Source organism: Symphodus melops (assembly GCF_947650265.1).
Source record: "Symphodus melops genome assembly, chromosome: 4".
Lineage (NCBI taxonomy): Eukaryota > Metazoa > Chordata > Actinopteri > Labriformes > Labridae > Symphodus > Symphodus melops.
Window position 1 is genome coordinate 4,373,301 of NC_136694.1, and position 13,689 is coordinate 4,386,989.

At 40.0% G+C, this 13,689-nt stretch overlaps 1 protein-coding gene across 2 annotated transcripts; it reads right to left on the reverse strand.

The window, feature by feature from the left end:
- Nucleotides 1–866: 866 nt before the first annotated feature.
- Nucleotides 867–11,856, reverse strand: LOC306822250 (endothelin-3). 2 transcript variants are annotated; one of them, XM_079341141.1, is made up of 4 exons: nt 11,710–11,856; nt 10,092–10,335; nt 4,082–4,234; nt 867–3,490 (listed from the first exon to the last, which is right to left on the reverse strand). In XM_079341141.1, exons 1-4 carry the CDS (start codon nt 11,777–11,779, stop codon nt 3,451–3,453), a joined length of 507 nt encoding a protein of 168 aa, XP_079197267.1. In that variant the 5' UTR covers nt 11,780–11,856; the 3' UTR covers nt 867–3,450. The 2 variants fall into 2 exon arrangements, with proteins under 2 accessions (XP_079197267.1, XP_079197266.1); XM_079341140.1 differs by having other exon boundaries at nt 867–3,493.
- Between the last annotated feature and the right edge of the window lie 1,833 nt (nt 11,857–13,689).

The window sequence follows — 13,689 nt, forward strand, 5'->3', positions numbered from 1 at the left end:
CCACTGTAGAGTATAAAGTCATTTGCAGGTGATTTTTTTTTCTCCAGAGACCCCCAATATGTTGCTGTTGACGCTTTCAGGGGGGTTCAAGTGCCAATCAAGGGGTCTCCAACACCCCTAGATCACCTATTTCACACCTTGAGTATAACATTGGACTTGTAGTATAGGGTTGTTTTAGTCTTCTGCCTCAAAGCAATTTCACATACTTGTTTCATCCACCCAATATTTACACTCTGACGGTAGAAGCTGCTACGTGAAATATCCAACTGCCTAACAACACTGCCATGCAACAGATGTAGCAGCAGGAACAATGTTGGGTGTCAGTGTTTTTGCCTGGGATAATTTAACATGTGACTTCAGGAGCTGCTAAATCTAACCCCTAACCTTTCTGTTGACCTATGACCTCTGAGTCACAGCTGCTACAAGTTGTTCTTAAAGTTGTTTATTATTGAAATTTATGGAATTGCTGTAAGGCAAACACTGACAATTAGAAAAATACCAAAATTGGCAAAAAAAGAGTATACCAATCTAAGTGAGCATGTACGTACCAGCTATCAGCAAGACATTGTTCATTGTCATTTTGGGCTGTGGTGAAAATCATTTCATGGCTTAAGTCCCATGAGTTCATGTGCAGTATATCTGGAGAGCACTTCATCCTTTAATTTTGCCTTCAGTTTGTGGCCCTTTCCTTCAATAAACAGAATATAAGTCATTATACATCCAGAGCATAAGGAATTCCTATTCTTATTAGAAAAGAAGAAAAAAAAACTATAGCTGAAAAACGTCATTTCCCCGAATGTGTTGAAGTTATAAACCTAAAAGGAAATGAAGGTATAACAACAAAAACATGTATTCTTTGCCTTCTTTTTATTGGCATAATAATTCATTTATATTTCTTATACAACCATTTATTGGTTTATTTGGCAGGGTTCATGTGCATCACAGAGTTGACTATGAAGTTCATTTACATCTGTGGTAACTTTAACTGCTTGTTGAAGAAAGTGGGTACATGAGTATTTATTTGAGACATTCTTGAATCAGTTCAAGGATGAAAGCTAAGAGACATTAAGAACTACAAAGAGTTTCAGTAATAAGGACAAATTCTCTGCAGGCCGAACATAAAAGCAAACCTTTCTACAGTCAGAAAGTTGATTAATTCCTGCAATCCTATAGATCATGTTATTCAGTCTCTTGCCAAAATATTTTAAATTCCTGTTTTACTTTAACGGCTGTGCAGGCAAAACCGCAGCGTGGCTTACACTGTGGTTATGGAGGAAAGAAAAAACACGATTAAGACCACTCAACACTTGGTATAGGTTGGGGAAAGATTGTGGGTATAGGCCTCCACTTAAAAAAAAAAACAACAACAACAACATTGTATGGCAGTTTTCTGATACTTCAATTCAGCAGCTAAACAAAGACAATCTGCCCTTTTGCTGCTCCTTCAGAATGATAGCTCAAACATTTTTGGAGAAGGAATAGGAGTAGAAGTTAAGATGATATAAGTCTAAGGACTCAAGTGTAGGTAAACTTGTACAAAAGTGTGTTTGTGTTGATGTAGTTAGCTGTAGCCCCGGGCAAGAGCCTGGCCCGATTATTTACCTATATTGACCAGTCCCAATAGAGAATAAGCCAAATGACTTACTTTGGTCGACCAACCCCTGAAGTAGCATCGGCATGGGGTCTATTGAGAATTATTGCATTGGATTTTTGATCATAACAAAAAATAAGCTCTATTGCAAACACACATTTCTGATGTGCGTTTTGTTCAGGATAGTCTTTGCAAATGAACACCGTTTTTATGATGTTTGCAGCATTAATACAGCCGACAGAAGTAAAGATCTAACTTTATGCTACAAGCTAACGACACCGTGGTTGGATGATTTTGACGTCACCACTATGCTTTAGACAATCTCTGATAAGCTCATCAGCGGTTTGAACAAGCTAGTGAAACTATAGCTTAATAAATTGATTATTAAAATGATATTTGCCTTAAATCACAACAACTGTGAACAACTATTGATAAATTTACAATAGGTTGCAAGAGCACTGAAAGCACTGGGGCAGAGTAGCGTGAGAGTTCCCACCGTTTGTGTCCGGCGTGGAGACGTTTAATATCCCAGACTGTAGTCTCATTTAGCCACTTGTTGGCAACCAACATTTTTAAGGATGCATTAAATCTTTAAAATTCACAAGTGGGGGTATTACCTGACATAGTTTATGTCATCTAACAAACAACAACAACTCTTGCTAACCAAAGACCTTATGATAATTCCGGGCTTTAGTAGTCATTTCTGTAGCGCCCTATTGGATAACAATTGTTTTTCAAATATGGTAATATGCTAATAAAAGACTTGTGTCAGGGTAACAACTAGTACAAAGCAAGGAATCCATTGTTTTCCTTTTGTCCCACTAGAACAGAATAAATGTCGGTGCTTCTCTGTGGAAAAATGTGACCAAAAATAAAAATTCAAAAACAAACAGAAATGTTGGACAGAAAACAAAGCTGTGGTTTTAAAATAACCTCTTAGTGTTGGTCCAATATTAAAAGAATGAACAGATGATAAATAATGTAAATCATAAACTGTCTGTACATCTTGACTGTGTGTTTAACCACAAAGGACTTGTTATACACCTTTATTATTCCTTTATATAATGTAAAAATGCATACATTGAAACACATTCATAGAAGACTTTGGCATGAATACACTTAACAGAGCAAATACTCTGAACAGAGTTATTAGTTTCTTTCCACTTCATTTATCAGAACAAACACGTCAAGTCAGGTAATTCACTGAAAGGTTGAATCACAATTCTGGCAATACAAACAAATCAAACTGAGCACTTGGTGGACAGCTATTAACCAGGATAACATGCTGGATGTTTCTGGGACTTTTTGCTGGGTTTTTTTAAGTGGCTTACTGGCAGTTTGGATGTGAGCATAGCTCGACATTTAGAGGCTTGATGTTTGACTGATGAGTGTCCCACTGGAGAGAACATATTTTCTGGTTCTTCACGTGATCATTTATTTAAAGTGTTAAGAGACGTTGAGAGTCCCATGACAGCAGCTCCATCACCACCAGGTACACGTGTGAGCAACATGCTCTACCAAAGTCTTTCATGGTCGAAACAAACAAGCCATGTAGCATAATAGAAACCATTGTCCACACCTGCTGCACAGACACAGACAAAGAGGGCGGAGCGGCATGCATCTCATTGGCATCCCTGCTGGTTTAAGTATTTGTGCAAGCAGCTGTGCGATTATTCATCCGTCTGATGATGCAGCACTGAGCACACTACAAACACTTGTCCTTCCATGGTTGTGTAGATATAAATGCTGGTTTTCATAATAAGGGGATGCCTTATTTCAATATGTCCACCTTGAAGACAAGTAAAACGTCCCTTATATGGTTATTTCACAGCAGGGATGCTGTGCTGACTTGATGTCCTTTAGTCTTTTTTCGTCGCCCCCAAGGGTTGCCTCCTCTGCCTGCTGGGAAAAAAAATACACTTCATAATTCAGGGCACTTTAAGCTAGCTGTTGCAAATTTATTTATAACTCACAATGCAGTAAAACCCCATGAACCAATGTTTTTTTAATTTAACTCATTGTTAGAGTTGGTTTGACACATTAAAGTTAAAGGATAGGTTCAAGGTCTGTCTTGCAGCTGGTTCACACAGCATTGTGTTGGTCATGAAGCCTCTTGCTCCATTTGCATTTTCACAGATTAGAGCAGCCGGCCCGTTGCTGTTAGCTGTGCGTCTTGGCATCTCAGTGGGGGAGTGTGTCTATGTCCTTTGCTCCCAGGGGAACATTGGGAGTGTTCAAAGCAGGCCCGGTCGCCTGAATACCGCTCCGGTTCTATTTTGTGGGTTTTCTTTCTGAACTGGGGCCATGATTAAGAGGGACGGTCGGGGCATTCGTATTGTGCCGCTAGAGGTGAAATTCTTGGACCGGTGCAAGACGGACGAAAGCGAAAGCATTTGCCAAGAATGTTTTCATTAATCAAGAACTCTTGTTTCATTTATGTACAATTCTTTATAACTTTAAATTGAAGACTGCTTCCTGTGGTACAGTTACCTGTTTATGCAGAATTTGCTGCAGCTCGAGTCGCTCAGCAGTGTGCACGCACAGCGACGGGTCTCCGCCCCCCTTCTCACCCGCCTAGTCCCAGCAGAGCGCTTCATTCGCTGGGATCCCTGGTAACTGGACATACCATATGGTACAGTGTGTCTGAAACAACACAAAATGTCGAGCAATTAGAAACCATACCCCTTAGGACGCTTTTTATTTTACATTCACCAACTTTACTGATCTGACTGGGGTTTTTTTCTTATTGTTCTGACGTTGTGTGAGAGAGGAAATGTTTCAACTCTGTGATGATTTAGGAGACTTTTATCAGTAGCAGTTTCATACTGGACTTCATTATACTCAGAGGTGTTTTTAATGTTTTGTTCTCTGCCATTTGGATACATCCCGGGGACAGAACTTTTTAAAATCCTTTTAATATAATGTAGGCCAGTGAAACACCGTGACAGATTCCAGCCTGCAAAGTAACCGTGCCTCTGGGGGAGAAAAAAAAAAGCCTCTGCAACAATTTTCCTGAGCTTTACAAATGTCTGTGAATGTTTCCACTTCCCCAGGTTACGGGAAATCCATATATCCAAAATGAAAAGCCTTGTTGATGAGAGATGACGGTCCAGTAGCATTTTTGGATTAGCTTTGAATAGATGCAGATGGTAGATGAAACAGACGGTAACGTTTTTCACCTCATACCTCCGTTAAATAAGTGGATTTAAAGCAAATCAAGATGAATTTGTTAAGTAAGTTACTTTGGTCTGATAGAAAAGATAAGCAATGTAGAAAAAAACAAGAAGTGGAGTTAAAAAATCCTCCCACACGTGATTGTTTTTATTGAACATGAAGACTGTCTAATATGAGCTTAAAGAAACTTTCACATCCTCTTTTTTTAAATGCCCCATAAAACCCTCTGCCTCCTAACTGTAATGCATGTGGGTTGATTTCACCACCACAGCACCCATGGGTGGGGTTTCCAGGGGTTCCACTTGCAGAAAACTCCTGAAAACCATATGATACTTGCTGTAGGAACTGAACGTGTGAACGCAAATGGACGAATATTTCTCTCTGACCTCACCCCGAGATTCTCTACTGCATGACCCCTAGTTTTTTTTTCAGAGTGAGTCCGAGTGAGCTGATGTGAGAATTCAACTTTAACCTGATTTGACCGTTTGTAACCAAGCCCCCTTCCTTAATGAGAAACAGACTGAGCCAGTATGCTGACCCTTTAGCCTTTCACACCTCTGATTCTACCGTCCCAAACTTCTTGTCAGGCAGACAGTCTACCGCCAAAAAACCCATTCTAAGGTGGTCTCAGCAACGGTTTGAGAACCAATCAGAGCGAGGACACCCTGACAGAAAGCAACAAGACATTTTAAACACCTCATTGGAGACATGCCAGCCTGCTTCAAGTCCTCCACTATCGTCCCCAAAAAACCAAGGACCACAGTACTTAATGACTTCATACCCGTCACCCTGACCTCTGTGGTGATGAAGTCTTTTGAGCGCCTCACACCTCAAAGACATCACAGACCCCCTCCTGGACCCCCTACAGAGCCAACAGGTCTGTTGACAATGCTACCAACCTGGCCCTCCACTCTCCATCCTCAAGCATCTGAACTCATCAGGGACCTACGTCAGAATCCTGTTTGTGAATTTCAGCTCTGCCTTCAACACAAAACTGAACTGAACCTGCCTGACTCCACCTGCAGGTGGATCACAGACTTCCTGTCTGACAGGAGTCAGCAGGTGAAGCTGGGGAAGAATGTAAAGCAGGACCATCAGCACTGGCTCCCCTCAAAGTTGTCTTCTTTCTCCTCTGCTTTTCTCTCTGTACACTAACAGCTGCACCTCCAGTCACCAGTCTGTCAAGCTCCTCAAGTTTGCAGGCGACACCATCCTCATTGGACTCATCTCTGGTGGGGATGAGTTTGCCTGCAGGTGGAAGGCTGGTGCAGCGACAACAACATAGAGCTTCACGCTCTGAACACAGTGGAGATGGTTGTGGACTTCAGGAAAAACACAGCCTCCCCCAGCCCCAGCCCCAGCACCATCGTTGACTCTGGATTGTCTACTGTGGAGTCTTTCTGCTTCCTGGGGAACACCCTCACCCAGAACCTCAAGTGGGAGCTGAACATCACCTCCTTCATCAAGAACAACAGCAGAGGACGTACTTCCAGCAACAGCTGAAGAAGTTCAACCTGCCAAAGACCTTGATGGTGCACTTCTACACTGCTATCATCGACTCCATCCTCTCCTTCTCCATCACAGTGTGGTACACTGCAGCCACAGCAGAGGACAGGTGCAGGCTGCAGCATATCATCCGCTCTGCAGAGAAGGTGATCGGCTGCAATCTACCTGTACGGCTCCAGGATCCTGAGGCGTGCAGGTACGATCGTGGCCGACCCCTCTCACCCTGCACATGGACTGTTTGAGACTCTCCCCTCTGGTAAGAGGCTGCAGTCCATCAGGACCAAAAGCTCTCGCCACAACAACAGTTCCTTCCCCTCAGCTGTCAGATAACACAGACTCTCATCAGCCCAACAGTCAGAAAACATGAAGGCTCAAACTGTCTTTATGCGTTACTTTAACGCTCACTGGACTTCAAATTTATTTTCTTTCATGCACCCTTTTTACATTTTGCATTTTTTATCATTCTTTATATTTGACATTTTCTTATATTTTATTTTATGTATTGTTAATTGCTTCTCATATTTTATTATTTGTTTAAGTACTGCAGAAATTAATCAGTTCATTAGAATAACTGTCAAATTAACTTGAACAGTTAATTATATAATACATCTTGTACAATTGCTCTAAGTGGATATACTGAGAATGTCAAAACTCTAACAGAGTAAAACACATTTTGTTCCCCACATATTTTCTTTGTTAAAGTGCGACGAAAACAAAAAATGCTCTCCTTTGAGGAGATTAAAGGGCTTTGGGGAAGAATAAAAAAAGATGTTGTTAGGATTAGTTTAGTAAGTTGCTATGTACTGTAACAGCGAAACCAGCTGGAATCCATACTGGAGAAAAGCAGAGGAGACTTCATTTTCCCAAAGGGGAAATTTGTCCTCTGCACTGAGCTCAGTCAAGCCTAATAGAGCATCAGAAAACATGAGAAGTGTGCTTGCTTTAAAGAAAACAACAAAATGAGACATTTCTTAATGACTTTGACGCCAATCAACTGAACATGTGAAGCATCAACTAAAGAGCCGATAGGTCTGCATCGAATCATTATCACCTTCGAGTGAAAACCGTCCTGGATTCATTGATTTAAAGTCTATCGGTGAGTGGCTGAATTTCTTGCTGCTTCATTTGTCATACTACTGAGTTAAAGAGCTAGCCTAAACACTTAGCAAAGAGTGACTGATTAGCCAAAATAATAAAAACTGATTTTTGGAAATTATGAATTGATTTTAAATAAATCTCTTAGAAGAGAATTATGAATCATGTAAAAAAAACCTCCGACCCTAACATTGAATTCACTCAATATGTCACATTTTGAAAGGAAATAAAATAGGAAAGCTCCATCTCTTGTTTAATTCTGAATAAAACATCTGTGAAACCTTTCAGGGAAACCACCAAGAGGAAGACATCATGAAAATCTATCAAACTGAAAAGTCAGAGGGTTGAGTCAAAAGGTCAAATATTGTTACAGCTGCAGGTACAATAAACTTCAAGACACAGCTTAAGATATTATTTATACATGTTGACTCCCATGTGAACCTTCAATTAATATCTGCAGCTGTTGCATTCGTTCCATTTGTTTTTCCAAAATATACAGCACAGTTGAAAACAAGTGATGATATATTTACAAATGATGCCTGATTCCTGACATCACAGAAAAAACATATGGATAAATACTGTACTATTCAAGAACACATGTCCCATATGGAAAAAACAGTTCTGTCAAAAACGGACTTCAACAAGGTGAAGAGGTGAACAGTTGCAAAGTACTGTAGCAGGCTGTAATATACTGCTCAGTGCACGCAAGAGCTGCACTTGCCCCCTTAGCGATCAATACATGGACACTGTATACAGTACAATACAAACTGTGTGGCCTCTTAACCTGCTAATGATGCAATATTGTTATTGCCAAGACACATGCATTAGGGGTTAATGTGCACATACACGCTGCCATGCAAATGGCACATGCATATTTTTGGTCCTCATCTGTACAATCCTGCTTATTGATAAAAAGTCTTATTGAGAAAGTCCAGCAGCGATACAGGTATATTCTTGGTTTCAGGGACTACATTGTAACTGAAGCTCATTAAGCTTTTTATAAGGGCAGTAGTGCCCTGACTTTCCAGAGATCTTGGCAGAAATTCCCAAAGCAACTGGGATTTGATATAATTATGAGAAAAAAATCCATCGAAGGGATATCTGAGGCTTAGATAAGGCACACTTCAAGATGTTTGAAGATGGTGAGGGAGAGTCACGAAGCTGGGCGGGGATGGTACACTTTAAACTGTTGTGTTGTCGAAAGTATAATAAGGGTGCAATGCACTCAACCTGTGTGTGATTGTTACACTTTATGACCAGGGACGTACCAGGTGCTGTGACTAATCACAAACCTTTCTTTGTAAGAGTCCTCTGGTGTGCAAAGTGACAGCCGAGAAAAGATGATGTAAGACATGCAAGAAAGCATCCTGTGAAATTAAGCACGCTTCAAAAAGCGGATTGGCTCTAACTGCAGGATGTGAAGGACTTTTCAATGAAGTCCTGCAAGTGCTGCAAGAAAAATACAAAACATCTGCTACGCCTGGTAGCAGATGCACCTGGCAAAAGGTTGACCTGGTACACTTTTTCATCTTTCTAAACTGACTCTCTGAAATCTGTGTTCACATTCTCTTTGAGAAAACAATCAAACAGGAGCCCGCCTGAAGCTCTGTGTTTGGAGTCATTCAATAAAAGAACAGATAAATCTGTCTCCTAATCTGCCTGTTATTGAATGCCAGCGTCAGTCAGCGTTTTTCACATTTGTTTTTAATGTTTTCTTTTTAATGTGGGAGATCAAAGATAAGTTCAACCTTTAGTTTCCAACCTGTGGCAACACGTGCAATATTCTGAGGTTACACATGATTAAGATAAAATGAACAATTGTAAAAATAAATGTGTGGAGGCTGAATTCCTCCAAGTGGGCGGCCCAGGTTTAAATCCATCTTTTGGCTCATTTTCCTCAACTCATTCCTCATTCTCTCTCCCTGATTTCCAACTCTGTCCACTGTCCTGTCTCGCCATTAAAAGGCAAATAAGCCCCCCACTGAATAAATCTGAAAAAAAAAAGACTGAAGAAATAATACTTACAGTCTTTGCTAGTCAGAATACCCTGTTGGTATGTTACACTTCAACAGAAAAAAATTAAGTTTACAGAACACCGTGTTCCTTCTGGGTAACTGTAAGGCAAATCCGACACAAACAAAATGTCTTAGGCGGCAGAGAAGTGGACCTCTCTGCTGCCTGTTTCCCGCGATCAGAAATCCTCTGCGGTATTAAAATACCTGAGAGCTCAAGGTCTAGCCTGCCTTGGATCACATTAAATCTTAGTTTGATGGTTCAAAAAGTCACAGGAAATACTGAAAAATTAACCTTGTTTGTTTTGCAGCTCAGTGTTCCTCCCTCAAAATCCTTTCACGGATTAAAAATCAAAAAGTATTTATTTGACACAAAGTTCAGGGATTTTGTTTTGGTCATAATTCACATATTTTGTGCCTTATACTGTACATGTGTACTTATATGATGGGTACTCATATGATTATATATTCTATATTATATATATATCACTGTATATTTCCAAATAATACGAAAGTTGTACGATCTCTGTAAATAATTGAGATATCTTATGAGGACACTGTGTTAGCTCGAGTCATCTTAAGAATGATGATTTATGATAGTCAACACAATGACACACACAGTGATGTCACAAACCCATGAAGGTCAAACTCCCAAAAGTTAACGCTACACCGCAGCTACGGTACAAAGATGATGTTTGGAGAAAGACTCTTACTCTGGTGTGTTGATCCAGATGATGTCCAGGTGGCAGTAATACACACACTCCTTGTCTTTGTAACTGTAACACGTGCATCTCTTCGCACGCCTCCTGGCCGCTGGCAGGTCACAGGAAGAGCAAGGCCTCCCACCAGCATGTGAAGCCACTCCGGAGAGGTCATCCTCACCTCCGGGCAGGACTGTACTGAGCATACCGATCTCCACCTCCCTCCTGTGGTTCACATCGTTGCTGGATGAGGAACCTGCAAGGTAATTTCCCCAGCATTACTACACCATGTGTTAGGATTGTACACGTCATACATTTAGGGGGGGCAGGACCTATCAGATTTTAAAGATCTATTTTTAAATTTACAGGTATACTTAGAAATGATCTTACAATCTTTAATTATCACAACATAGGTGATGTGATTAAGAGCTACAATTATGGATTCATTCAAACATTAGAATGATCAGATTGTATGAGTTATAATGGGAGGTTATTATTTGTATTGTTTTACATCGTCTTTAAAGTATCCATCCTTGTTTTAAGTTATTTAGAAGATGTATAGATTTGTGTATTAATCACACACTCACTGCTGTAATAAACCCGTTCACTTTTATTTTTCTGCCTTGAAAGACCATAGTGGTTGTTTTAGGCAGCTATCCCTCACATTCTGATGTGATATATTTCTTCTTATCATTATTTGTGTGACTTGTGTGTAAGAGTAAATGACATGAAAGAAAAAGTTACCTTTCTGATCTGTGCTTAAACATCCCAGTGAGCACTGGCTGTGATTTCAATGTTGAAATGTGTTTGATAACAGGTTAAAATCAGGTGTGAATGTATCAACCAATCATTTCAGGTCTATTTAACCCTGAATGGACATATTTCAGCCTCTGTACTTCTTCAAGACTTTATGAGAATCGTATTAAATCAACTGTGGGGCATGGTAGGCAATGGTTCGTGTGCCCACCACATGCACTGAGGCTTTAGCCCTCCAAGTGGGTGACCTGGATTCAAATCCCACCTGTGGCTCCTTTCCTAGCATGTTATTCTCCACTCTCCATTTTTGACCTTCGCCACTGTCCTGTCTCTAAAATAAAGGCATAAAAGCCCCAGAAAACCTCAAAAGAAAGTCGACAGACACGATGTCTTAATGAATGCAGTCTGACAGAAAAGTCCATTGCATTATAAACCCTTAGATCAGTGGTGTTCAATTAGCCCTACCTGCATCCTCTTCATGAAAGATTGAGACACACATTTCTACTGTTTTTTCAACTAATGTTTCAAAATTGTGCAGATTCAACCTCAGATGAAACTGTGTGACAGAACAAAGAAACTTAACAAAAAGCGTTTCATAAATTATTTTTCCAGGCAAAAATTTGACAGCCACCCACTTTTTGCCCTGTCCCAGGATGTAACTACATTGCTAATAGGATACTGGTCCTGTTGAGTGTCTAAATTACACCTATTGCCTATTTTAATTCCAGGTCTTTTTTTCACACGGTTAAAATGACCTAGAGCTTAGTTGCTTCACTTGTGGCTCTCCTTCCTATCATTACTATTATATAAAACATTTGCCCAATATTTTTTAGGAGAATATGAAAGCACCAAACGGTCCTGCAGTGGGACTTACCTTTCGCCAAAGATGCTGCCACAACGACAAGAAGCAAAACTCCAATATCAATTGATGACACGTTAGCCATCACACAGGAAACATTAGAAATTGGAATAAAAAAAGAAAAAAAAAGAAAACGATTCACCAAACACAGTTAAAGTTACAAAAACGACTATTATTGATTTAAAAAGAAAAACGTCCAAATAAGCAAAAGTCCGTTCGTCGCTGTTGTCTCCCTGAATGAGGACAGTCCTGACAGAATCAGGTGTCTGCGCTCCTCCTCTACAGATGCGCTGCTGTGTTTGCCTGCCTCTGCCGGACCCACGTTTATTATGAACTCAGCGAAACTCAGCAGCAACATCACGCTTGTATCCGGACGCAATTTTCCAAATAAAAGCTTTCCGTGTACAACATCTCACTCAACCAAGTCTCCCCATTGCCCTTCTTGCTCCGTACTTCCTGTACACCAGGAATAAAAAGTGAAAACAGCGTTGTGGCAGCATTGTCCAGATGACATTTAGTTAAAATTGCATAAATTCTCTATTTTTTCAACAACAAGAATTGGCATTACTGTTAAAAGCTGCAACCTTTTTATTTTTGTTTATTTAGTTGTGCTGTCTGATTCTTTAACGCAACAAACTAAGATAAAAAACTTTTCTTTTCTTTTTTCTTTTTTTACTACGATAAAAACGTAATCATAGTCAGTCATAAATAAGATAGTTGTTAGGCTATTTAGTTTTGCAGATTTAGTCTATAAAACACTTTTTGGCACTTAATCCATCAAACAATCAAAAATTGTTGGAACAAAGCATGGGAACTATATTTTACACTTTCTGAAAAGTAAAATAAGTCGTCTGCCATGAAACATTAATACAATTGTGTTCATAAAAAAACATGGACTGTAAAAAAATAATTATTTTAAGTCGATGGTAAAAACCTCTGCAGCCACGTGCAGGGGAAGTTTTAACAAAGAATACAGCACATGTAGCTTTGACTCATGCAATTTGTAAAAAGTCATTTTAACCATGGTTAATTTAGTTTGAGAAGTCTGTATTGATAGTAATAAACCAAAGAATCTAATGAAGACGACGGATCCATGAGTATATAAAATTGAACACGCATCAGGAACAAACAAATTGTCTGCTATAAAATTGTCACTTGAATAAAGGGACAATTTTATGACACACTCGAAGAACTTACCACAACACAACGGACTGCAGCTTGTTGCAGGTTACTTTTACAAGGCCTTAACGCAGATGTACTGTTTGTACAGTTTAGTCTAAAACTGATTTCACGTATGTAGGCAACTTTCTGGACAACCTGTCCCTGAAATTGACATAAGCTGTTTACACTTGTCCATCAAGCGTGAAATGTTTCTGTGTCAGAAGGGAGGAGTGGAGGGACTCAGGGGGCATGTTGGTATAAGACTGTTGCGTTTGTAATTAGAAGGCCTCCAAGGTATCCAAAGATGGGGAAGCAAAGTAATCTATGGCGTTATAATGACAGCTTCTGCCTTATCAACTTAACATGTATAGCATTAACACAAGAGTGGACAGGAACATTCCGGAGAGCAGAACAGGGTACAAAGCTGCATTATGAGGTTAGCTATGTTTGCAAGGATCCCTGCGGCTGCACTGGCAGTCAATCATCGTGTGATGTAAATGTCAACTTGTTGGCCCGCACACTCGCTCGAGAAGTTTCCCCCATATGTACTGCTGCTTCAGCTCACTCTCAGGGGGCTGCATGGTAGGAAAAACAGGGCAGAAAAAAAACAGCTGTTTGCATTCACAAGTACAGACCATCTTGACATGTTCATGAATTTTGAGTATCAATGTATGTTTAATGCATTTTGTTGATATTATGCTTGCATAACACATAGTCCTGTTTTTTGTTTTTTTCAGCTCTGGAAAAAAATGTTGTCAAGCGTTCATTTGTCTGCTACTTGCTTGTTGGTCTTTGAATGTTGGAAACAGTCGGAGAATGGAAACAACCCATTTT

Excerpts from the sequence above, each read along its gene's own strand:
- LOC306822250 (XM_079341140.1), bottom strand. The coding sequence starts at position 11,779 with ATGGCTAACGTGTCATCAATTGATATTGGAGTTTTGCTTCTTGTCGTT. Across the intron at positions 4,235-10,091 it reads ATCTGGATCAACACACCAGA|ACACACTGTACCATATGGTA; the intron begins GTAAGAGTCTTT and ends GTGTTGTTTCAG. Across the intron at positions 3,494-4,081 it reads AGCAAATTCTGCATAAACAG|CAGGCAGAGGAGGCAACCCT; the intron begins GTAACTGTACCA and ends TTTTTTTCCCAG.